The sequence below is a fragment of the Vespa mandarinia genome, chromosome 4 (genome assembly GCF_050613455.1).
Source record: "Vespa mandarinia isolate Hongniang chromosome 4, ASM5061345v1, whole genome shotgun sequence".
NCBI classification, from domain to species: Eukaryota; Metazoa; Arthropoda; class Insecta; order Hymenoptera; family Vespidae; genus Vespa; species Vespa mandarinia.
The window spans coordinates 9727501-9755000 of record NC_140813.1 but is presented as its reverse complement, the minus strand read 5'-3'; the positions used below and the strand labels follow the sequence as shown (position 1 = coordinate 9755000).

General features: G+C 33.1%; 1 protein-coding gene across 2 annotated transcripts in view; it reads left to right on the top strand.

Moving 5' to 3' along the window:
- LOC118443198 (uncharacterized) overlaps positions 1 to 27500 on the top strand; it is a 510470-nt gene that overhangs the window by 235033 nt on the left and 247937 nt on the right. For both annotated transcript variants that reach the window (XM_085656601.1, XM_085656600.1), the window contains 2 exons: positions 14945 to 15985; positions 17112 to 18637. In XM_085656601.1, the coding sequence (XP_085512727.1) occupies positions 14945 to 15985; positions 17112 to 18637 (2567 nt within the window). The remainder of the gene's footprint in view (positions 1 to 14944; positions 15986 to 17111; positions 18638 to 27500) is intronic.

Genomic DNA, 27500 nt, shown 5'->3' with positions numbered 1-27500 from the left:
TATTTTTTTTTTTTTTTTTTTTTTTTTATAAAGAATTGATATTTTCACAATTTATAGAAACAACGAAAAAAGTATGGCATCGAATAAAAATGTTACATTTTTCATTTTTTTTCTTTTATTTTTTTTTTATTTTTTAATTTTATTCGTCCGATCGATCATTATGTGTATAATTAATTGAGAAACTTTTTATGAACAAAAGCATGTTAATGTTTCACATTTCACAAATAATATCTATAATCTTTTGTTTGAAAAGTGTATATATATATATATATATATATATATATATATATAATATTATATATATATTTTATATATATATATATATATATATAAAATTAAAAAGAATATATATATATATACACTTCTACAAAATTAAAAAGAATATATATATATATATATATATATATATATATACACTTCTACAAAATTAAAAAGAATATATATATATATATATATATATATATATATACACTTCTACAAAATTAAAAAGAATATATATATATATATATATATATATATTCTTTTTAATTTTATAGAAGAAAATGATAAAAAGAAATTTGTTAGAAATAAACGATAAAGAATTTATAAAAGAATTCTCTTGCATCATTTAAATCGATTTGCTTGTGCTATACTCTCGCTTTCTCTCTCTCTCTATCTCTCTTCCTGTCTCTTTCTCTCTCCTTCTTTCTTTTTTTCTCTTTAACAATGTTCTCTCTTATTCGAAATAGTATTTTTCTCGTGTTAAACGACCATCCCTCATCTTTTTTTTTTTTCATTTTTCAATTCTTTTTTTTTTTATGTATAAAGAATTGACACATTTTCGCAATTTATAGAAACAAGGAAAAACGTATCGAATTAAAAAGATACATTTTTCATCTTTTTTTTTCTTTTTTAATTTTATTCGTTCAATGGATCGTTATATATGTAGTTAATCGAAAAACTTCATGAAGAATAGCATGTTAAATTTTTTATATTTCACAAATGATATCTACAATCTTTTGTTCGAAAAGCGTATATACATATATTTCTTTCTAATTTTATAGAATATCGTAAAAATGATAAAAAGAAACTCATTAGAAATAAACGATGAAGATTTTAAAAAAGAATTCTCTTTAATCGTTCAGATCGATTTGCTATATTCTCTTTTTCTTTCTCTCTCTCTCTCTCTCTCTCTCTCTAACGGTGTCCTCTCTTATTTTAATACGTTTTCCTTTTGAACCTTAACAACGGAATGGAGCCATCCAATTTTCAGCCTTCGCGAATAATCACGCTACCGTTAAATCTGATACCTTCGCTCTGCATTCTTTTGCATCGTATTTCTCTCCTCTCTACTTTTTTTCTGTTCTTTCCCAATACTCGCTTAGTCGATCGAACCTATCTATCTATATGCATATATATATATATATATATATATATATATATATATATATTTATATATATACGTATTACACTTCGAGAGAGAAAAAGTCATTAACGGTATGAATATGGCAAGTCTTTGATAATAAAGCATCGTAAATTTTAGCATGTTTCAGCTTGAAAGATATTGGAAAATATTGATTAAACACGACGAAAAAAAATGAGAGAAAAAGAGACAGAGATATAGAGATAGTAAGAGAAAAAGTGAGAGAGAGAGAGAGAGAGAGATTCATAAATAAATAAAAAAACAAAAAAGGAAAATAAAATACATTTCATCGTTGAACGCGGTAATCTAGCTTTTCCTTCCCTCTGTCGGCCCGTCGAGTTAGTACATTTTCTGCGCTTCAGATGTCTTCGAGTACACGCATTGTATATCTTAAGCCACGAAATATTATTGAACATCATTTACTAACGTTTCTTATTCTTCGATAAGAAGAACTTTTTATTCTTTATTCTTTATTATTAATTTATTCGTTGATTTTATATTTTCATAAACTCAATTCTTTTCCTGAAAGTTTAAATTTTGTTTAATGAAAGATCTTCTAGTCTAGAAATTCTTTTTTGTTATATAAGAGCATCATACACATACACACACACATATAAACTTACAGATGGTGATATATATATATATATATATATATATATATATATGTATATATCTTCTCAATGTGGAAGTCGTTTTAATTACAATACAATTTCTTTGCGGTGGCCGTCCCTTTGAAATGCTGTTAGGCTTCCACTCGAATACGCGAAGCAATCATGGTCCTCCTCGTTGCAGGCGTTAGTAATCGTTTGTATGCGGGTGTATATGTTTAAATGTGTGTTGTGTAGGGCCCGATTTGCCTCGTGCCGCCACGACGTTTTGATCCGCGAAGATTAAAGGGGCCCCGCCCTTTTCTTCCCTTCTATACTCGTACGTACCTACGTATAGTATAGAAACGACCGTATCATCACACCCCCCTTCCTCCCACTCGTTCTTTCTCCTCTTCACTTTACTACGATCGTAGCTGACTTTAGTCCTTGAGAACCGAATCGAGCGTTTCCTCTCCTTCGTCTCTTTTCACTCTCTTTCTCTCTCTCTCTTTCTCTCTTCTCTTCGATCCCCCCATCTCCATACCACCCTCACCTCCCCTAGTTTCCCATCGAAATGCATCCACTCTTGAACCTGTCATATTTTTTTTTCACGAACGTTGCATCTTTCGTCGGAACTATCATTAAGTTCTATCAACATATACGCATATATTTGAAATACCATATTTTAATCAGTTTTTTGCATTATATTATATATATATACTTATGTATATTAATTTGTTAATCATTTTAAAAATTATATAATAGAAAAGTTATATATAATGGTATTATTTGTACTGAGATATTATAGTAATTGTATAATTAACATTTATAAGTACTTAGTAACATTAAACACTTCGATACGAAGTAAGAATTAATTTATCTTTTATATATAACATATAAATTAGGTATTTATATGTTATATATTATTAGTATGTGAATAATAAATTTTAATAGTAAATTTAAATAAGTTTAAATTTAGGAATAATATATTATATAAAATTATATAATTATATATCATACCATTTATTTAATTATTCATATGTAATAATTAAATAGAAATTATATCAATTATATATAATACTTCATATATCTAAATATGTATATATTTGAATTGTGACATTTATTTAAATAAAATAAAATTTTTTAAAAATGTAACATATGTATATATATATATATATATATATACATATATATATATATATATATATATATATATATATGTAATTGAAAAATTACATAGGTTTAATTTACAGTAGACGTTACATAAGTTTAATTTTTATAATATAGAATTAAAGTTTGATCCTACATACTAGGTATCTATTTGTTTATTCAAAATCAATTTGATTTAACTAAAAAATTTATTAATTTCAAACGACAATACGTAATCTTGTAGAACAATGATTCAGTATATATAAAATTGATATCTTTGCAATTTCGAATCGGCCATTTTCTTAACATAGATTCTCAAGGGTATCGAAATTCCACGTAAAGTTCATTTACTATCCAATCTGGACTTGATAAATTCCAGAAAATGTACGAGTCATGGCGACGAACGATGGCGGGTGGAGAGGAGGAGATTTAAGGGAGAGAGAGGTGGAGTGGAATGGAGTGTAGTGGTGGAGAGGAGAAGAAAGGAAAGGAGGGAGGGAGGGAGTGAGGGAGGGCGGGAGGGAGGGAGGGAGGGAGACGAGGATCAGGGGGGAGGTTTTGAGGGGTGAAGTGGATGCAAGAACTATAATGGATTATCGGCCAAGGGGTGCCGTCATCGGTAATCGAATACCGGTTAGGGTTAAAATCCATCAAGTTTTCCTTCCCTCTGTCGGCCCGTCGAGTTAGCACACTTTTTGCGCTTCGGATGTCTTCGAGTACACGCATTGTATATCTTAAGTCACGAAATATTATTGAACATCATTTACTATCGTTTCTTGTTCTTCGATAAGAAAAACTTTTCTTTGCTTCGATTTTAAGATTGGAAAAGAGAAAAAAAGAGAATTAACGGATATGAATTATTATCGTACGTTTCATTTTCAGAATATTTTCTTTAATTTTTTTTAATTTTTTTTATTTTTTTTATATTTTTTTTTTTAGGTTGGAATAGTTCTTTCTTTTCTTGGTACAGATGTGATTTTATAACGTCAAGCGTAACTTTCTAAAAATATACTTTCCATTCTCATGGGTTAGCATTCTCATACTTTCATAAAAACAATCTTTTCATTCATTCGTGATCATTATAAAAACTCAATGTAATAGAAAATATGAATGATATTATTGTAGAAAAGAGATGAAATTTATTAAAAGTATCATTGACCAATTTACTATCTAAAATATATGTATATACATATGTATATACATATATATATATATACATATATTGGATTGATGCCAAATTTTGTCCTACTTTTTATACAAAAATTGAAGAAAAATTCTTCAATGTTTTATATCTCAAAAATTAAAGAATATTTTTTTCAATTTACTAAAAATAGTAAATAAAATTTTTCTTCAATTTTTGTATACTCAATTTTTCATCAATTCAATATTTGTATGTACGTATACCTGTATATATGAATCATGACTATTGTTTGCTTAGCATAGTAACTTTTTTCAAAAATATCAAATTTATAAATAATTCTCCAGAACGGATTTCTCTGGAAACTTGATTACTGAGAATAGTATAAACTCAAGTGCAATGCCATGCGTATATATTTATCTTTTAATTCTTATCTCATTTGTTTTTTATTTTTTATTTTTTATTTTTTTATTAATATTAATCTATAGTGATAAAATTAATCTATTATCACATATTCAAAAAATGTTCATTAATTTTATATATATATATATATATATTTATATATATATCTTTAATAATAATAATATCTTAATCCTTAATAATCATTAACCCTTAATAATAATATAGCTGTATTATACTTATAAGTTTCAAAATTATATAATTTTCTTTTTAGTTATAAAAAAAAAAACAAAGAAAGAGAAACAAATTAAAATTGAGTTGTAGACGATTTTAATAATATTAAACAATAATTAGAAAATGCAGAACGTCATTTTGTTTCTTTCCTGTTTTTTCTTTTTTTTTTTTTTTAAAGATTATAAAATCGAAATGATATACGTACGAAAGTTTAGATGTATTTAGAGATCAGAGTAACAAGTACAACAACGAGTAGAATTCATCGATGTTTCATAGACTCGTTCAGAACTCGTCGAGCTAGTAGGAAACGAGAAAGAGAAAGATTGGACGTTTCTCATCCGTCACGATCCGTCGTCGGACATCCAACCAACAGCCAGCCATCCCGTTGCTACGGTAGCGTGTGTGCGCGCGCGTGCTCTGGCGCACACTCGCGCCACCATACCGAACCCCATGTGCACATGCTGCGAACGTAATCGTACACCAGGTGCCGTGTCGACGTCTCTTAACGAAGGACACATCCCCCATGTCTCTTCGCTCTTCGTCTCATCTCTTTCACTACATTACTCTGTCTCTCTTTTTCTTTCTTTATTTCTCTTTCTCTCTCTCTCTCTCTCACTCTCTTTCTCTCTCTCTCTCACTCTCTTTCTCTCTCTCTCTTTCTCTTTTAACTCTAAAGAAAGAAAACTGGCCTGTGGGGTTGGGGATTTTCTTAACAAGCATCGAACAACCTCGGTGTAAAAGGGACTTTTTTGCTTGTTAGATTGTTTGCTCTCCTCGAGTGTAGAAGAAGGATTCGGGCTTTTGAAAAGAGGAAGAAGGGTTAGCATCCTCTCTCTTTCACTCACACTTTTCCTCTATCTTCTTCTTTTTCATTTACTCACGTCTATTACTATCTCTCTCTCTCTCTCTCTCTCTCTCTCTCTCTCTCTCTCTTTCCCTCTCTCTCTCTCTCTTTTTCTCTCTCTTTCTTTAACTATCGCTCTTTTTCTTTGCGTTGGCTTGTATTACCCGGCTAACATTACAAGCCTCCTTCCATCCTATCTTCTTTCTTCTATGGATATAGTTAAACATTTTTTGGTTGATTTCATGATCGAGACTAGATCGGTCGGGGGTCATTTAGGATCGTGGGATTTAATTTTTTTTTCTTTTTCTTTTCGAAAAAACTACTCTACAGCTTTCTTTTGATGTACAGGACTTCAATTTAAAAGACCAAAGTTCTTAGCGGGATTTGATTCGTCGTCTTTTTTCCTGTTCTTTTTTTTTCCTCTTTTATTTGTTTTCCTTTTTGTCCTTCTCATTTTCATTTTTTTCATTTCTCTTTTTCTTTCTTCCTTTTTTTTTCTTTTTTCTTTCTTTCTTCATTTTCATTAAAACACTGTCATGGTTAATTTTCACGATTCTGTAGGTAGCTCTGATCGTTCGTAACGGGACAGACAAACCTTGGTGCACATCTCGCCCGGCAGACTTCACAAATCCTTTGGCCAAACAAGTGGTGAGGATCTGGCAGGTGCCATTTGCCATTGAAATCCTGCTGCCATTAGAGACGTCCGATCTAAATCCTCCTGGCATTTACGCAACGGATTGTCGTCTTATCCTCTCTTACTCTTTCTCTCTCTCTCTCTTCCTCTCTCTCTCTCTCTCTTTCTCTCTCTTTTTCTGTCTTTCTCTTTCGCACACGCGTGTATACTCTACACGTAGATACATATAAACACATCGACTTTCTCTCTCGATAGCACACTTGTCGAATGTTATTCACTATTTCTTCCATCTTTTCCTTCCTTTCGTTATATGTTTCGCTCTTGTTATTTCACTAGACACGTAGGGTATAGTAACCTTATGCACACTAACACCGGTTCGGTCCAGTTAACACCAAGCAATGTAGAATTTCTCTTCTGAAGCGTTTCTGCCAACAGCGAAGGTTACCCTGTTAAGATCCACAAAGCAAACACCAGTTGGGAGATAAGAGTGTCCTTTGGGAATCTGCCAAGGATAACACTGGGCTTTAAAAGGTTCCTGACATTTCCAATGACGTTTGTATTTCTATCTTTTTTTTTCTTTCTTTCTTCCTTTTTTTTGCTTTTTTCTTGTTTTTTGTTTTTGCACCACTGATCCGGCCGTTGTCTCTCAAATCGATTTACATCTTTTCACGTACGAAGATCTTGTTGAAATTTTTTCGATAAACATACACACACACACACACATACATAGAACACATATACATAAAGTATTTTTATACAATGTACTTTTCGACGAGTTAAAACAAGAACAAATTGTAAATCGATCATCTTTTCTTATTTCCCCTTGTAAAAGCTAGACGATGGGGACTATCATTAAATAAGTATCAATGAAATATAGTGGAAAAGAAACGTGAAGATCGTCGACTAGAGATCGTCTTTGATGGATTAACTCGTTTATTCGTCGATCCTCTCGTAAAGAGCATTACGTGAACTATAACATATTGTGCAAACTCGCGAATAAGTTGGATAGTTAATTGAAAGATAACAAAGACGTGCTGTTCCCTTATATAGTTACTCGACACTTAAAGAATATAGCAAATATCGTAAAAATGACACTCTCGTGTAATAAGTTGGTATTTACGTGTATGTTAGAAAGTAGAAAGTATTTTAACTGTAAGTCACTACCGTAAGTACTATTTCAAATTTATTTCATGGCTCGATAACGTCTAGACCATACATAATATACTTATCTGTATCTATACTTACACATATAAAAACATAGACAGACGTAAATTCATTCGTTCGTTGATATCTACCATGAACATATTAAATGGAATATTGCCAGAGAGGTATTTTTTATTACTTTTTTCTTTTTCTTTTCTTTATTTTCTTTTTTTTTTCAATCGGCGAGATACTCACGTATTCAATTAGTTCGTAAATCTTAACTTGATGTACTAAAAGAAAATGGTTTCTATCTTTATTTTTATCTTCTATGTTACGATCTTGGTTTTCTTTCTTCGATAAAGACAGTACGTGGATAGGGAATAAGAGAATAGAATGGAAATGATAAAGCGAATTGGCAAAAAGCATGAATATTTGAAGAATGTCAAGAAAGAGAAAAATTTGGAGATACAGAAGACAAAAGTACTGGATAAGAGGATTGGTCTATTCGATCTATACGATTCCTCTTCAGGTATATATTTTGGGATCTAAAAATATTCGATCTCTTCTTTATTTCATGTGAACTTTTGTGTTAGTAATATATCTTAATAAGGTACAATCAACTCTCGATGTACGATTGATTATTTAATTGAAATTATTAAGATTTTATATATATATATATATATATATATATATATATATACTTAATACATATAGAAATTCTGTCCAATGTCGAATTTACAACTAAACTACTTGAACAATTTTTATTGATCTCTTTCTCTCTTTCTCTCTCTCTCTCTCTCTCTCTCTCTCTCTCTCTCTCTCTCTCTCTCTTATTCTCTGATGTAACCATTTTAAATTGGTATCGACGTATATCTCGTGTTATCAATATTAAAATTAACTAAGTTTGTTGAAAGTTGAGTTTGTCGACTTGAGATATGGGAACTGAGGAGAAGCTTTCGAAGTATTCCTTTGCTTTTTCAAAGATGATAAGTTTTTAAAGTTCAAAGAATTTCGATAGGGGAAAATAAGTTGAATGAGATGAAATTATGAGGACGATACTTGTTACAACTCGTTTCCGTTTTATAGGTATGTATCTTTCGCGCTCCATGATTACTTTGTATTCTCTCATTTCTCAATATTCCACGATATTCGTATCTAAGTGTTTATAAGTGTGTATATATGTGTGTGTGTGTATGTGTATACAAATACAAATTGCAAGAGAGAGAAGAACGTGTAACGTTCGTTCGTTCGTTCATTGGTTGGTTGGTTGGACGGTTGGTTGTGAGTGAGCACATGGCGAGTATGATAAAACGAAGAGCGCGAATACCTTCGTCTAATGAAAGAAAAATAACCAGCTTCCCTGAGAGGCTTACGAGCCTTTTGTACCTGGTTGTTATTCGCGAGGGTTACCGTTCTGCAATACGCATGATCATCTCTCTAATCTACTAATTGCGTGATTTTCCACCGCTGGAAAAACAGGATTAGACGAACCCTGCGAGCCAAACCACTTTCTCTCTCTCTCTTTCTCTCTCTCTCTCTCTCTTTCTCTCTCTCTGTTATCTCTACGATACACCCTTTTTTCTTTTTCCCTTTTTTTTTAACCGGAGAAAGCACAGTAAAACTTGTATTCCACTAATACATGTATCCAATGATATTAATAAGTTAGAAAATGTTGATACCTTTGCGTGTTTAGTATAATAAAAGGGGCGAAAAAAATATGGATAGAGAAAGAAAAAGTGGGAGAAAGAGAATGAAAAAGAGAGAGAGAGAGAGAGAGAGAGAAAGAGAGGAAGAAAGAAAGAAAGAAAAGAAAAAAGAAGAAAACAAGAAAAAAGAAGAAATGAAATATTACTCGTGGAATAGTCTTGTTGGACGGACAGATAGACACCACAGACCTTTTGTGCCATTGCACTGGACGCTAAGAGATGGACAAGTAGAGATTGGACTTTTTCTTTTTTTTTTCTTTTCGCGAATAAAAAGAAGTTCCTTTTTAAACGACAATGACATCGGTTTGTCTTTTTCTTGCTCTTATCATTACGTCGGCATTCTTCTTTTGTTATTATCTTTCTTTCTTTCTTTTTCTCTTTCTTTCTCTCTTTCTCTCTCTCTCTCTCTCTCTCTCTCTCTATCTCTCTCTTTCTCTCTCTCTCTCTCTCTCTGTCTCTATCTGTTTCTCTCTTTCTCTTTCTCTTACTCTCTTTTTGCAAACAGTTTCGTCATCCTTATCTTTTTTTTTTTTTAAGTATTTTTCACCTCGCCATTCCTGCCCTTATTCTCGTAGATGCGATGATGCGAAAGACTCGCGTGTGGTGCCATGATTATTTGGAGTGATCGAGACCTCCCCCCGTTCCTTAGTAAAACAAACTCAACCGTAAGAGATTGCTTAGTCCTCCTTCTCCATCCCTCCTTCTTCCCTTCCACCTTCTTCCTCTCTCTCTCTCTCTCTCTCTATTTTTTTCTCGAGATTCATTTGTTATCTCCGAACTTTCTTTTTACGTAGACTCTATCTCTTTGCTCTGGTTGTCGGTTCCTTTCTTTTTTTTTTTTCTCTTATTTTTTTTTTTATCGCGCGAGTCAGTCAGTCAGTAAGTCCATCCATTTTTATGATTCTTCTTCATTCTCTATTTTTCCTTTCTCTCTCTCTCTCTCTCTCTCTCTTTCTTTTTCTGTTCAAAGAGATATACCGACTTCCATATTAAAAAGACATTCCCCATAGTCGGTATCCACGTAGATGTGTCTGTCCATGTATTTACTTACGATGGTCGATCCTTCTCGATCTGTACGTCGTGTTTGCGGGTCGAAGATTGAATCGTATACCACCCTCGACATAATGTTCGCTCTCGACGTAATTTTTTCCTATCTACGTTCCTTGTTTCTTCATTCGGTGAATAATCATCTTTCTTCTTTTGCGAGAATAAAAACTAAAAGAGGAAGAGAGAAAAAGAGAGAGAGACAGAGAGACAGAGAGAGAGAGAGAGAGAGAGAGAGAGAGAAAGAGAGAAAGGGAGAAGAATAAAAAAGGAAGAAAAAAAAACAATGTAAAAGAGAACGAATTCCTGATGACGATGGTGTCGGACCTTTCTTTGAAGGTTTTCCCATGGGGACGTTTCGAGATGTTGTCCCCCTTTATTTCTTTCTTTCTTTCGATTAAAACAACGCGAAAGTTCGATCATGGTATTTCCTTCAAAGTGCTTTCCAACGAATAGACAAAAAAAGAGAATGAAAGAAAGAAAGAGAGAGAGAGAGAGAGGGAGAGTAAAAGAGATTGAGAAAAGGAAAGAGAAAGAAAGAGAGAGAGAGAAAGAGAGAAAGAGAAAGAGAAAAACTTTATGAACGAAATCGTAATAAAAAGCGTTTTTCGCTCAATATCGTTCGGCCAGTCGAATAATTTCTTTTCTAGTCGCTAAAAGATAGTATATATATGAGAGAAAGAGAGAGAGAAAGAGAGAGAGAGAGAGAGAGAGAGGAAAGAGAAAGAGAAAGAGAAAGAAAGGTCCTTTCAATTTCGAAATAAAATGTGACAGAGAATCGACGAAGATTCTCATTCGAACGTCCAACCGAGCGCTTATAATTTGATTGGCCGAGCAGTGGGGTAAAAAACGTGCTATTGAGATAGGTCAGTCCGCTGTGAAAATCATATACGTTAACCTTATTCTTTCTCTCTCTCTTTTTCTCTCTCTATCGTTCTTAATAACCCTTCGGGCTAAAAGTGACAAATTCATTTATAATACACATATATACATGTATACATATATCTAATAAGCATCAAGAGAATTCGTTTTTTATACCGTTGTTATGGTCTCTTTATCTCGTTACTTGTGTTCAAAACAAATAAACAAACAAACAAAGCAACCAACGAATGAACGAACGAACGAACGAACGAACGAACGAACGAACAAACGAACGAACGAACGAATGAACGCATATACGATCAACAAAAAATAGTATGAAATATATTCCAAGTCAACGTTTGGATAATATCAACGTTCAAAGATTCGTTATAAAGTATTTGAACAAAAAAGAAAAGAACGGAAACAAAGAAAGAAAGAAAGAAAAAAGAAATAAAGAAGTAATTCCTTTTTGAAATCATTAAAGTCAAAAGTTTAAATGGGCGAAAGTAAAGTCAAGAGAATTCATAAATATTTCGCCCGGAATTATTTCCCTGTGGCCCGACGAAAATAGGCAAGAGTAAATCGGACCGTCAAGAATATTAAATGTGAGAGTTTGCAAAAGATCTTTGTATCTCGTTGGTGATATCGAGATGAGAGAAGGCATGCCGTTGAATTCATTTTGAATATGTACATATATATATGTTCCTCGCTCTTTTGCGTTCATCGCGAATTGACAAACAGATAGATAAAGAGAGAAAGATAGAGAGAGAGAGAGAGAGAGAGAGAGAAGAGAGAAGTCGGTAAGTAGTCAAACTGTTGGAATGAACTTCGTTAGGTGTACCTTTATTTCGTGTTTGTACGCCGAACTTTGTTTTCACTTGCGTTTACACGGCTAACTGAAGGGGTTTACTACCCTTTGAATTGAGATTACCATCCCTCCTTCACTTTCACTCTCCATTGGTATTCTCTTTCTCTCTTTCTCTCTTTCTCTTTCTCTTTCTCTCTCTCTCTCTCTCTATCTCTTTCCATCTTTCATCAATCGTTTATTTCTATCATCTTTCTTCCTTTTTTCTATTTCTTTATCCTCTTGAGAATGTATTAGACATATAGATTGATAGGCAAACAGACAGACAGAGAGAGAGAGAGAGAGAGAGAGAGAGAGAGAGTTAAAGAGGAAAGCGTTTAAACGAACAATTCACAAATTCTCAAAGGTAAGCCAGAAATCTTACAAGCAGAATTCCCTTGGATCTCGATTCTGCGTACAAATTGCTTCGGCCACCTTTCAAATTGTTCTTTTCCTTTTCTTTCTTTTCTTTTTTTTTTGTTTTGGTTTTTTCTTTCTTTTTTTTTTTTAACACGTATCAAAGGCTTCAAAGGCGGCACGTCGGCCAAAGGGCATCGTTACACTACCGATCCTCGTCACTCTAGGGAGAGATTAGGGTCAATTAGCGATCAAGTGGTATTACTGACTAGTCCGACATCGATCGAATTTCTCTCTCTCTCTCTCTCTCTCTCCCTCTCTGTATTTGTATCTGTCTTTATCTTTCTCTATCTCATTTCTACGTCTTTGTCACATTAAGATTCTATCGTTGTTCCTGATCACTTTGATGCTTCTATGCGACATTGATTTGACTCTCTGTATGCTTTAGGAATTTTGAATTCGAATGTTATACGACTAAGTGATCAATTGTAAACAGAATTCTCAGGATAATTAAGGATAAAGAAATAAATGATATTGGAAAATTTTGTAATCGATATTAATTCATAGAAAAAAAGAAAAAGTTCAAAGGATTGATTAAATATTTTGAATTGAAAATGAATAAGTATATATTGAAAAATACGATATCAAATATATTCGACGATCTAATATGAATAATAAGAATTTATCGAGATGAAATTCGAAAGGCGATTATTGTTAGTTTAATTTTATTTAAAATAATTTTATTTAAGATAATTCGTTATTTCATTTTCGAATACGTGAATTTACGCCGAAAATTGACGGATTAAGATGAATGACAGTCGACGGAACGACATGTTATGATTTATGAATGTTTCTGGACGTCGCGCGGTGTATATTCCGATAATTAAAAATTATATTCATATTTTGCATTCCAAAATGTCAAGAACAAAAGCGAACGAAGCGTTTGAATTTTTGATCGAAATTTTGAGCTGAAACTTTGAAATGGCGGAAGGTTGAAAAAAAAAGAAGGAAAAAAAGTAAAGGAAAAAAAATTAAAAAAAAGAAAAGCACAAAACTATACGCAGGATATATATATATATATATATATATATATATATATATAAAGAAAAAAAAATGAAAAAACAAATTGTGCGGTATGTTTGAAATAATTTTTAAAAAATTTTCTCGAAGGCAAGGAAGTAACACAAATTTTTCCCTCTCTTTATAAAAAATTTCTCAATCTAGAACATAAAACGTTGTTGTACACTACTGTTTTTTTTTTTTTGTTCGTATTAATATTACGTGTAAGTACACATAGGTATACTTTAAGCGAGCGCTGATATATAAAACCACCGTCGGTAGCACGCTGTTGTAGTCTTCATTACCAAGGATGATATATAACCATAGCCCCGGAGGCTATGCTTTCGATCCTTCATGAGGAAGTTATAGCTTTATACTCAACGTTACACGATGATTTAAGATCATCGTCTCGATTAAAGCTGATTTTAGATCTATAAAAAAAAAAAAAAAAAAAAAAAAAAAACAAAGAAAAACCTATGCCCAATAAACTATCAATATTTCATTATTTTCACAAAATATGATATAGAAAAAAAATGTATCGTTATAAGGAAACGATTTTATATTACATCGATACAAAATCAATCGAAAAATAATAATAATAATAATAATAATAATAATAATATTAATAAAAGATATGAAAAATGTTTCATTTCAAGTTTACTTATATTTTTGGAATTATTTATTTAAATGAATTTCGTAGATTTTCAGAAGTTAAAAATAGGTAATTCATTAAAAATATAAATCGAATCGAATATTAAAGTTAGAGAACTTTATCTCGGCAAACCGTTAGGGTAGTCCCAGCGTGAACATTCTTTAAGGGGTACCATCATTCGGCAACGCTTTAGTTCGAAACCCTTGGAGAAGGGCAGAGTGCTCTGCTTTATCCCTGAAAGGAAGAAGGATAGAAAGATAGAAAGAGATAAAAACGACACGCCCCCTCGGTGTCAGATTTTATTTATCGCGAACGCTGGCTTTTTGTTTCACGCTAAATACTCGACCGTTTAAGAATAAGACGTTCCCCGATTTATGACCCCATGAGACTTACTCTCTGAGAGTTCTTCTTCTTTTTCTTCTTCTTCTTCTTCTTCTGTTCTCGTGAATCGTACTTTCGACTTCTTCTTCTTTCTCTCCCTCCTCCTCCTCCTCCTCCTCCTCTTCCTTTCTTTTCGTATTTCCTATATCAAGAATCAACTGGCAAAGAATCTTATGCATACCTTAGTACACTTTATCTTTTGTCTTTCAGTGAACTTAAATTCAAAACTGAAACTTTACATTTTCATTCTTTGTTCTATCTCTTCTTTATATATATATATATATATATATATATATATATATATATATATATAATATAGTATATAATATACATTTTTCTTTCATCTAACGACAACCGTATTCATATATATATATATATATAATATATAATATATACTTATATCATATATATATATAATATATATATATATATATATATATATATAATATAGTATATAATATACATTTTTCTTTCATCTAACGACAACCGTATTCATCTTATTCTTTTCAGATAAACGTGGAGGCAGTAACTTCAACGAATTACGACTCCTCGAATCTCAGTAGGGACTTCAATCAGGTCGGCTTCAACACTTACAATTATTCCCAGTTCGAGGAGAAGTATAAGCCACGGCAGATCTTCAAATACGGAGACGAGTATCTCGAGTACGGGCGCAATTCCGTTCGACTCGATTCAAATGCTGAGAGATCAACGGCAAGATTAACCAGTAGATATCAGCAGGACGGGTTGACTAAGTTCGAGCAAAGATATTCAAGGAGTCATTCGCAGCCTGAGAGACAGCAGTACGCTTATCATGAAACGCGATCCAAATCACAGGATTCGCGAGAGTTGACATTCTATCATATCGATCCACCACCGAAATTGGAGAATCTTCAACAACAACAACTTCAGCAACAGCAACAACAACAACAACAGCAACAACAATCACAGCAACAATCACAACAGCAGCAGCAGCAGCAGCAGCAGCAGCAGCAGCAGCAGCAGCAGCAACAACAACAACAACAACAACAACAACAACAACAACAACAACAACAACAACAACAACAACAGCCGCAACAACAACAACAGCCAAATAAATCTTATCGATCTAGCACTGACAAATCAGGTGGTTCAAATAAAAAAGAATTAACTTTTTACAAGATCGAAGGACCTAACACAAACTTGGCTTCAACGCAGGACAAATGTAAAGATAAATCTGATAAAAAAGATAGGAATCAGGAGAAATCACAGAATTCAAAACACGTTAAACAAAATCATCATCATCATCATCATCTGGAACAGAAGAACAATCCGGCAATACCACCAAATTATCAATTGAACAGATCTCAATCTGATTTGACCGAATGCCAATTACCGGATTACTATAGGCATCAGAATAATCCTTACATTGATCCACCCAAGTATCGTCAATACGACAGACCTCCGAAGTATCAAGAAACACCACCAAAGTCAGAACCACCACCAAAATATCATGCTGAACCACCGAAATATTCGGAAATTGTTAGACGTCAGGATGATTCGAGAAGAACGCAGGTGAGTTTACATATATATATATATATATATATATATATATATATATATATATATATAAGTGTGTGTGTGTGTAAGTGTTTTAATCGTTTATCGTATACAAAAGAGAAAGAGGTATTCTATTATTATATCCGTTTTCTCATTGGTCGAATACTGACCTATGTGAATGTTAGAAAAAGTTCTCGGGAGAAACACGCGTCAAATAAAAAAGTGTCTGTCGGCTGTTCGAAACCGGTGTGTCTAGAAAAATACAAGCAGCAGGTGGCTTCTTCGTACGTCCATTTATACTCATTCCTCTTTCCCGTTCACATTGAAATAGTTCTTTCTGTTATGGAAGTTTCGAACGAACGAAAAAATGAAAAATAAAAAGAAAAAAAAAAAAGAAAAAACAATTTATAATCATTTCTCTAACGTGTACGACGACGAACGTTCGCAACAAAATTAGAACGTTGTTTTCACTTCACTTAAATTATTTCCTTTTCAGAACGTCCATGTTCAACCCGTATTGAAACGAATTCAATTGATCGCTTAATAAAACTTAAAGAAACATTATTACGTTGTTATAAGTTAATATTAAAATTGAAATAATGGAAATAATGAAAAAATTATTTTGTCATAATTATTTTTATGAAATTTAATGATAAACGATATATATATATATATATATATATATATATATATATATATCGTTATATATATATATATATCATATATATATATATGTGTGTATGTATATATGTTACGTTGAGGATTAATTGAATTATTAAATATTATCATGTTATAATTCTATATATAATATCTGTTATAATTTTTATTTTACATTTTTGTTTTAAGTTTTATTCACATTAAGTTTATATACATATAAAAAAGAAAGAGAAAAAAGGAACAAAATTTACGAAAAAACTAATGAATCAACTGTGTTACGTTAAGCAATATTTTTATTTCTTTCTTCACACTTTTCTCCATTCATATACCTTATAAACGTATTCTACCCGCATAGTAAATCCAACACGTGGTTGGTTGGTTTCTGACCCATTCATTCACGAATCTCGAGAACTAAGCCGTGTAGGAAGAGTTAGGAGCACATTCTTCTATGCAAAGGATTAATACGTTTCCTTGTCACTTGCAGCAAGAGGAGAGGACGACAAGACGTCAGGGTGCCGGATTAGGAGGAGCAGGAGGAGGAATAGGAGGAACAACAGTAGGAGGAGTAGCAGGGGGAGGTAGTGGTGGTATAGGTGTAAGTGTTGGTGTGTGTTTAGGGGTAGGAGGTGGAGGTGGAGGAGGAGGAGGAGGAGGATGTAGTGCAGGGAGCACAAGTTGCGGCGGCTTGTGCTGTAGTAGCGGCTGCGGTGTCGTAGGAGGGGGAGGCGGAGGGAGGGGAGGCTCCACTCATGGCGCCGAGACGCCCTCTAATCTAGCCAGTATCACGCCGACCGCGCGAGAAGCAATACGTTTGCCGTCGGCTCGTAGCCAACGTTTCCAGCATAAGACATGCGACGTGTTGTTATTACGTTGTCCGAATAATAACAACAATAACAACAACAACAACAACAATAACAACAACAGTAGCAGCAGCAACAATAGCAGCAGCAGTTGCAACAAGGAAGATATTTATTGTGACAGTAGCGACGATTCGGAACTTTTATTGACGCCAAAGTGTCACGTTGAGCAATTAAAGACTAGTCATCATTATCACAGCCATTATAGTCATTATAATCATCATCATCATCATCATCATCATAATCATAATCATCATAGTTATCATCAACCAGCACAACAGCAACAACAGCAACAACAACAACAACAACAACAACAACAGATTAGATCGGGTTGCAGTGGCAGTGTTATTTTAAACAGTGGTGTTCCATGTGCCGGTGGTTGTTGTAGTAATAATAGTAGTAGTAGTAGTAGTAGTATTAATAGTAGTAACAACGGTGTTTGCGTTGGTGTGACAGGTAATAATGGTTTCAGTAGTGCACCTTCCCCATGTTGCGAACTAACCAGTACGAGCGATAAATATAAGAGTGCCGTGGAGTCCTTGCTGAAGGCCAACGAAGCGGCGCAAGGCCGTCCCGTTGATAGATCCATGCTGAAGATCGAGAAGCCACAGTCTTCATCCAAGGTGGTTGCTCTGCACGGTGTCGAAGGGACTGGGAAGTCGATGGACAGGATGAAATCCTCGCAAGACGTCGTAGGTTACGTTGGTAAGCACGAACCAGTAAAATCCAAGGGGAATCACGATTCTACTCATGGATTCAAGGTCGAGAATCTCAAGTATTACGGCGAGTTGAAGGGCTATGATTTTAAATCTTACGGTACGATCGACAAGGCAATCGTTACCGCTCACGAGAAGTCACATTTGCATGGTGCACCACAGGAGAAGCTTTCTCATGAGAAATGTCACGCGAAATTGTCGTCAGGTTCGACGTCCTCGGCATCATCACCGGCGATCCAGGCATACCTGAAGGTACCGAACGTCGTCGATCGTCAAGCTGAAAAGAGTCCCTACGGAGAGCACTATTATCATAGATCGTCACACTCCAAGCCGCAGAACGCGTATCAGGTTTATCAGGAGACGAAGTATTCTTACAACGTTAGTGGGGTGCCAGGAACACCGGCACAGGCCAGCGCAGCCGCAGCGTTCTTCGCAAGGTCAGTCTTATTACGTTTTACCGTTTCTTTCTTTCTTATTTATTCTTTTTTATTTATTCTTTTTATTCATTTATTCTTATACTCGTAGATATTCTTTATTTATATATATATATATATATATATATATATATATATATATATATATGTATTCTAAACATCATCTGAATTTATTGTTTACATTTTACATATGTCCCTTTGATCTTTGAGGTTTTGCTACAAGATTATTTTTATTACATTTAAACAGATAACTATTGTATAATATATTACATCGTATACAAAGATTATCGCATATATATCGTCATCGTATCGTTAATTTCGATATGTCTATTATAAAAAAAAGAAAAACAAATGTATATTAATTTAGATATAATTCGTCGTTTTGATATATTCGAGGAAAATGTGAAGGTAATGAAAAAGAGAGAGTGAGAGAGAGAAAGAATGTTGCCTTATAATCTTATAAAACTTAAAATGAAATCTTTTTCTCATAAAAAGATTTGACGCATGTATAAAAGAGAGTAGAAAGGTGAAAAGTCCTGCGTTAATTCTTACACGAAAGCTGTGATGACTTCCTTTTCTTTTTCCTTTTTTTTGTTTGAATCCGTACTTATTTCTTTCTTTCTCGTGAAAGATCCTTAGATCCTCTTCTTAGTGTGTATTTTAATGAAAAGATTTAGCGGACCGGTTTTCTCTCTCTCTCTCTCTTTCTCTCTCTCTCTCTCTCTCTCTCTCTCTCTGAAAAATGTTCAAAAGATAGAGCCCTCCTTAGCTGGAGCTTACGCGAGTTACCTACGTTATGTCTGAAGCTTTGATCTAAGGTACACATTTTCACGAGAACGGTGTTACTCGCGTGAGCGTAAATCGCATGTGGTTTAACGCGCGAATATTAGGGGAGGAAGAGCGAAGAGAAAGCTCTTTTCAGGATTGGTTCGCTTTGCCTTGTATAAAGCCTTAGAATCTTTTTCGTTTTAACTTTAGAACGCCTTAGAACTCGTCTCTTTAATAATCCTACTCTATTATATATTTCTCAAAGCTACATATATAACCAGACGGTGCATCTCCTTTCGTTCTATTACCTCGAAATACAGGCGCCCCTCCCCCCCCTGTTCGCCCTCATCCTTTCCTCCTCCCTCCCTTCCCTGAGCCTTTACCTCTTAAAGGTGACTACGCGAATTTCATGCGTGCCACGATTTACGTCAAATCGATTGATCATCGATAATAGAGGTGTGTTATAGGCACGATATTTACGTTTTTATAGAAATCTTTAATAAATATATTATTGTCTATAAAAATGTAAATAAATATATCCATGTATTTGTTCGATTGATTTATGAGTAAGTTATATAATAAAGAGTTATGATTATAATAAATATCTTCATAAAATAAATTAATTAAAATTAATAATTAAATTAAATAAATTAATTGATTTAATATAATTAAATTATTAATTATCGATCGGTTTTATATAAAATGTGAACAATTTTTTTATTGGACATTGTTTATTTTAAGACTTATTCTTTATATATATATATATACATATATATGTATAAAAATATGTATATATCTACATACGTATTTATCTTTGTGTATATATATATATACACATATATAAAAATATGTATATATCTAGATATGTATTTATGTATCTTAAGATCAAATTTCTTTTTTTGATTGTAGGATCATTCATTAATTCATTCGATTAAAGAAATTGTGAATGTCTTTTATTTCTTTATTTATATTATTATTATTATTATTACTATTATTATTATTACTATTATTGTTATTATTATTATTATCATCATTATCTATTTTAGTAGAATTATCCTTTTGAGAAACACCCTATGTAACCATCCTAAGGTATAATCCTTCGTATTTGAAAGGACGTAGGAAGTAGATACATTGTGTTCCGGGATGGTAGGAAAGAGAGAAGAGGACAAGACGAGACACATCTTTGCTCACGTAGCATATGTTGTCCGGACGTATGGCGACATATGATCGTCTTTAAACAGTCGTGCCTCGGAGTCGAAACGATTTCAATGGTCTCGTGATGGTGGGACGGTGGCGCCTCTCGATTGTCGCTCTTATACGAGAGTTCTCGCGACCTTTCCTTTCTTTCTTTCTTTCATTCTTTTTCTCTTTCTTTCTTTCTTTCATTTGCTCCTTCGGGATTCTTTTGAATCGACGGCGTACGTTCACCGTCCGTACGTCCGTCCATACGTCCGTCCTCTTCGTCTTTTTCGTAGGAAGTAGTACTTGTGCGACAAGAATTGAAATTAATCGTGACTCGACGACCCCGACTAAACGCTAGACGTACACCATCTCTTTCTCTCTTTATCTCTTTATCTATCTATCTATCTCTCTTTCTCTCTCTCTCTCTCTCTGTCTCTCTCTTTCTCTGTCTCTCTCTCTCTCTCTCTTCTATTCTCTTCTATTCTATTCAATTCCATTCTCTTCCCATCTCTCTTTGTATAACTACTAGTTTCACGCACGCATCGAAGAAATATTCCCAGTGAGAATATCCGATAGAACGTGAACAATACTAAGGTGTTACATTAAAAGGAAACGTTTGAATATCTTTGACGTTAATTTGTCGCTTAACGCTAGATTATGCCGGCATTGATTGCATACCTATGTCGTATTTTTATCGGTATTACAAAGAAGTGTTCGGTGTTGTTGATGGATGTAATTGTAAAATGTTTTTAATTCCTTTATCAAATTAATTCGTGTCGTCGCCATCAATCAAGTTTTGATATATGTAAATTGATAAAAAGAGAATTATTTTCTTTCCCTCTCACCTTTTTCTCTTTTATTTCTTTTCTTTTTTTTAATTGTGATTTTTGTTATTTACGCATAAAACGACGAAATTCGCCAATCTATGTTTTAATATATCCAATCTTCTGTTTTAGACAGTCAAATATTGAGAGGAAAATTTAAAATATTATTTTCATGGAGATATTACATGTTTATTTCATACATATATAAAAGTATAATTCTCTCGTGTTATATACAAATAAATATCTTTTAAATTATTGTCATTTGTTTTTTCTTTCTTTCTCTCTCTCTCTTTTTTTTTTTTTTTTTTTTTTTTATTTAATATGAATATAAAAAAATGATGTCAGATGTTTTTCGACAGTCCAAAAGAAAAAAAAAAAAGAAAAAAAGGAATAAAAAAAGAAAAAGAGAAAAAGGAATAAGAAAAGAAAAAGAGAAAGAGAGAAAAAGTAATTCGTCAGTTCCAACATACGTTCAACAGCCACCAGAAAGGGATGTGGTTTGTAATATATCTTGATGGAAATCGGTAACTGGATTAGCTTCACTATCCTTCTATCATTTTCTTCTTTCTCCATATTAAAAATTCTCATCTCCTGCTGTGCGGTGCTTCCCGTTTCTCAAATTCTTTTTTTCCCGAGATCGGCTCATCTTTCTCAGACTTTCTTTCTGAAATTTCCAATACTTTTAAGTTAACTCATTTTCTCTATTTCTCATGAAATATTCTAGAAGTTTAATGAAAAGTTTTATAAATTAAAAAGAAAAAAAAAAGAAAGAAAAAAGAAAAAAAGAAACAAAAAAAATTACATAATTAATAAAAAATATCGATTTATTATTTTTCTTCTATAATATAAATATATAATTGTTTTATTAAATATTTTTATATGGTGAAAGGAGTAGTAGAAAGTATGAAGAATCATTTGAATTATAATTTTATAATGAAGAAAATACAGAATATACATATGTAGAGTATATAGAATATACATATACGTAGATAGAGGTATATCTAAAAAGATAAAAATCGAATGATGAGATCGAATTATAGCGAGAAAGTAACGATTAGTAGACGATATTAGAGGGACCCTACGAATATATCCTGTAGGTCAGCGAGGGTTTGAACTCCATTCGTTCAACAGGTAGCGCTCTCGAAGTTGGTAGGTCGGCAGCACGCTCTTGGGTAGTACGAACGACCCAGCCCTCTCCATTATATTCATATCATGTAAATGCGCCCTACCGTTCCCCGTCCGCCTCCGATTTTCCACCCCCTGCATCTCCGCTCTAGAAACGATAGCGAGAAGAAGAGAATCTAGAAGAGAATAAGAGAAACGAAAGAGGAAGAGGAGTAAAGAAAGAGAGAGAGAGAGAGAGAAAGGGAAAGAGAGAGATGGGTGGAGGGAGGAAGAGGAAGAGAAGGATAAGACCAATCTACTCGTTTTCCACTTTACATTTATTCTAATGATATAAATGGTCGGTCGATCGCTTGGTCGCTCGGTTGGTCCGTCGATCGGTTGGTTGGTTGATGGTATCTCGACACAAGCAAACAAAACGATTTCATACATACTTATCGTTTTCGTAGTAAAGAAGACGATCATCGTTTGTCAATAATGATATTTTCCAGACAAATCATGCGATCGTATCCGCTCGTTGAAATTTTTTCTACGTACTCACTTTTTTTTTCCTTCATCCGTCGTCCTTCATTTTCTTTTTCTTGCTTTCTTTTTTTCTATCCTTTTCTTTCCTTTCCTTTTCTTTTCTTTTATTTTCTTTTCTTTTCACGAACATCGTTCAATGGCACGATGGACGTGCAGGTGCGTGGAAAAGGAGTTGCCCGTGCGTAGGCGTCTCACACGTAGGTCCTTTTTTCCTTTTCTTTTTCTTTTTTCTTTTTTTTTTTTTCTTTTTCTTTTTCTTTATCTCCCCCTCTCATACAACGACTATTAAACCTTAACGCATCGACTATTAAGTCAAGCGACGTCCGTTCGTCATTGTAATACCTACCTCTCGTGTCGCACGCGGAGGCGTTGTCTGCTATGAGAATATCCGAAATCACGTTGAAAGCATTTATCGAGCTTTCATTCTTTGGTTTTATTCTTCTTCTTTTTTTCTTTTCTTTCTTTTTCTTTTTTTTTTTTTTTTTGCTGGCTTGTTTCGCTCACTTCGATTAGCTCCTGCAGCGCGGGTGATTTATGAAAAAATAAAAATAAATAAATAAATAAAAAAGAAAAGAAAAATAAAAAACACCTACTTGAAGAGACAAAATACATGGATGGAGGGGAGAGGGGACAAGCAAGGAGGAATAATCGTGCAGCATAAATTTTATCTTTCGATTTTTTCTTTCTTTCTTTTTTCTGTTTTTTCTTTTTTTTTTGCATTACCTACGAAAAGATTTTGTTCGTACGATATGTCGAAAGGTATGACTATATTATTAAAGAACCGTAATTAAAAATTATTATTTCGAAGCTGAACAACGTTATCCGAATGAATTCAATGTAATATGTCGAAACATTACTTTCATATCGTATTTAACTCTTTTTAGGTATTTCACTGTTGGCATATGTAATTTTTTTGTTTTCTATTTGTCTTTATAAAACTTCGAATGATAATCACAGCAATCATTCGTCGAAAGTAACGTGTTATAAACAAAATGAATCAATTGAAAACTCTTTTTCAATATTCCCGTTTTGTAAATTATCATTTTAGCCGACTCGAGTATATATATATGTGTGTGTGTGTGAGTGTGTGTGTGTGTGTATGTGTGTGTGTACATAAATAATGAACATAGTGCAATATACATAGGAAGCATACGTTATATTGAATATGTTCATGTTCCGACAAACATTTCCCTTTTTTTTTTTTTCTTTCTTTTTCCCTGATCGAGATCCTCGATATCGGCAATTAGAAGAGAAATGCTCGCATTAAGCCGATCGATCGGCGGAATCTTAACGAGTTTCGCGCACGATTATTAAAAGTCGATAGTCGTAGTACGAAGACGACGACGTGCGAGAAGGAGGAGTGGAGATTTGTAATTATCTTTCTGGACATGTATCCAGTACGCGAGTCAATGCACGAGCAATTATGTCGTACTTTGCTCTTGGTATTATTACTATTCAATTTGATATAGGTAACGACGATGTTTTATTCTCTCTCTCTCTCTCTCTCTCTCTCTCTCACTCTCTCTCTCTCTCTCTGTGCCTTTCTCCCTTTTTTTCTGCAAAATGTCGATAGTGAAGATCATCTTTTTACTTGCTTGGCACCAATTAACGCGAAGCATTCCGAATAACTATGATTAACCGGTTAACGCGGTATATTGCGGAAATTGAAATCGCACCTTTAAATTAACGTCAGAAAAGGAGGAGGGGGGAAGAGAGAGAGAGTGCGAGAGAGAGAATGAAAAGATTCAAGCCCGATCTTGATCGATCTTCGAAAGAATGATTACCGTTCGTTATCTCTCTCTCTCTCTCTCTCTCTCTTTCTCTTTTTCTCTTTTTCTCTCTCTTTCTTTTTCTCTTTTTTCTTTTCTTCTTTTTCTTTTTCTTCTTCTTCCAGACTACAAGATTCCTTTGAAATCGATCTCTTCGTTCGATGTTAATTATCGATTACTTGGATTAATCAAAGAGTAGAACGAATCGACTTACAAGTACATTACTTCTTTTATTCCATGATTTTTTTGTATTTTTTTTTCCCTCACTATAAAATAGGGTTTAAAGATACAAGATAACCAGATTTCTTTTTCTTCTGCTTTTTTTTTTCCTTTCTTTTTGTTTTTCCTTCCTACTCATTTCGAGAAAAAAAAAAAAAAAGAAAAAAATATTGAAAATCTTTTCTTTCCGGTATCATCCGGTGAAGAGCCATTTGGAAAATCCGATGGCAATTAAATGGCAAGCAAGTAAAAAAAGGATTTAAAAGGCTCAGCCAGGATCAGTGTCGCTTACGATTTTCTTATCTTTTTGAACGAACCGGAAGGATATGTCTCTACTATATACACACACACACTCTCTTGCTCTCTCTCTCTCTCTCGCTCTCTCTCTCTCTCTCTCTCTCTCTTTCTCTTTCTCTCTATTTATCGAGAGGAATATCAGCTTGGTCCAGCGTATGTCATTAGTTACCCTGCATTATAGTCGTGGAACGATTCGAATCAATTTGGAGGTTCGTAACCCCTAAATCCGTGGGGGGTCTATGACTGCGTCATATATCACACTGGGTGCTAGCCGAAAAGCAGAGGGCACACACGCACATTGTAGGGTGAAAGAAGAAAGAGAAAGAGAGAAAAATTTTATCAGAAATAAAAGGAAGAGTAAGAGAGAGAGAGAGAGAGAGAGAGAGAGAGAGAGAGATAGAAAGAAAGAAAATAATTCCTACCGTAACACCGAGATTGCGGTCGTTAGGGCCTCGTAAAAAGATGAGAAGAGATCGCAAATGTTTCTTTCGTTCTTTTTTATTTCTCGTTTTCTTTTTTTCTTTTATCGACCCAATTAGACGGTGACGAGAGTAAGCTATTATAACGTTTATCGTCTACGTGATTGTAGCGTTACATCATTCGAATACGATCTCAATAAATATCGTGAATGTTTTTGGAATGTTTCAATGAAATTAAAAAATTTTTTTTTATTTGTTTATTTTTTATTTTTTATTTTTTATTTTTTATTATTTTTTTTTTTCTATGGCAATTACGGCTTAACAATGAAACGAAAAATAATCTGCGAGAAGTACACGAATAATTATTATGGAAACGTTGAATATTTCATAAATGGCTGTGTACACGTGTGCGCGTGCATGTTTGTATGTTTGTGCGCGTTTGTATGTATGACAAATAGAATTCGCAAGGGTATAACGGTTGTTAACTGACAATTAGCAGACACTTGTATTTTGGTGAGGGAAAAAAAAAGTAATAAAAACAAAGCAATTTCGAGTAGCTATTGTAATTTTCGCGAACAATGAGTTTCATTATTGAAAGTATAATTTTTTTTTTTTCATTTTTCTTTACTCTTTTATTTTTTCTGTTATTTATCCTGCCTTTTAACAGGTATGAAACATTTATATGTACGCGTTATGTTTATTTGCTTTAAGGTCGTTAACACCACGCATCGATATAAGACGTAAAACGTAAACCTTAAGCTTCGACCAATCAATAATAGTCATCATCGTCGAAGAAATTTGCTCGTAAAAAGTATTATTCTTAAGTGTCAAGTACTATATTAATTACTTAATGGATATTTTATGTTTTGTATCGTATTTATGTTTTATTAAAATACATACTGCAATGTTCTTATTAATTTCGATCTTAATCCTTATATATACTTTATATGTATATATATATATATATACGCTTATTGCGTCGCATTTCATAAAGTTTCAAATATCAAATTTGAAGTGGAACTTGAATGCGTATAATTGATAAAAAATGTAAGACGTAAGCAAGCTGTAAAAAATTTCATACCTACAGAGATTTTTCATCGTTATGATTTACGCTTTTTATATATATGAAAAATCTAAAAAAGAAAAATAGTCGATTCCGAATTATATCGGACGTATACGTACTTATATTGTACGTATTACGTTTTACATCGTATGCTTGTGTGAAAGTCCTTTTTTTTTTTCTTTTTCTTAGTAAAAAAGCTTTCGATACATTCAATATGACGGATATACTTATATTTATGTCTGTAAATGTACTATAAAGGTGGATTTTTCTTTTCATCTTTTTTCTTTTTTCTTTTATATCTTATTTCTTTCTTTTCTTTTCTTTTTCTAATATTTATTTCTTACTTTAATTTCTCCCCCTTTATTTTATTTTTAACGACTTGGTGTTAAATCGAATTTATTGTTTACATTTGTTTCTCCACGTTTTAGATTCAAAATTTACGAATTATTTAAAAGAGAACTGTGTAAAATATAACGAATACATTACAAAAATCATTCGAAAACTTTTTTTCCGAGTGAAGAAGTTCAAAATGTTCTCATTAAGAGATTTGCGAATACGCATTAACATATTTATGTTTTAATATCGTAAAAGCGAGCACGAAAAATCTTTCCTTTCTTTTCTTTATTTTTCTCTTTCTTTCTTTCTTTCTTTCTTTCTTTCTTTCCTTTTTTCTTCGTT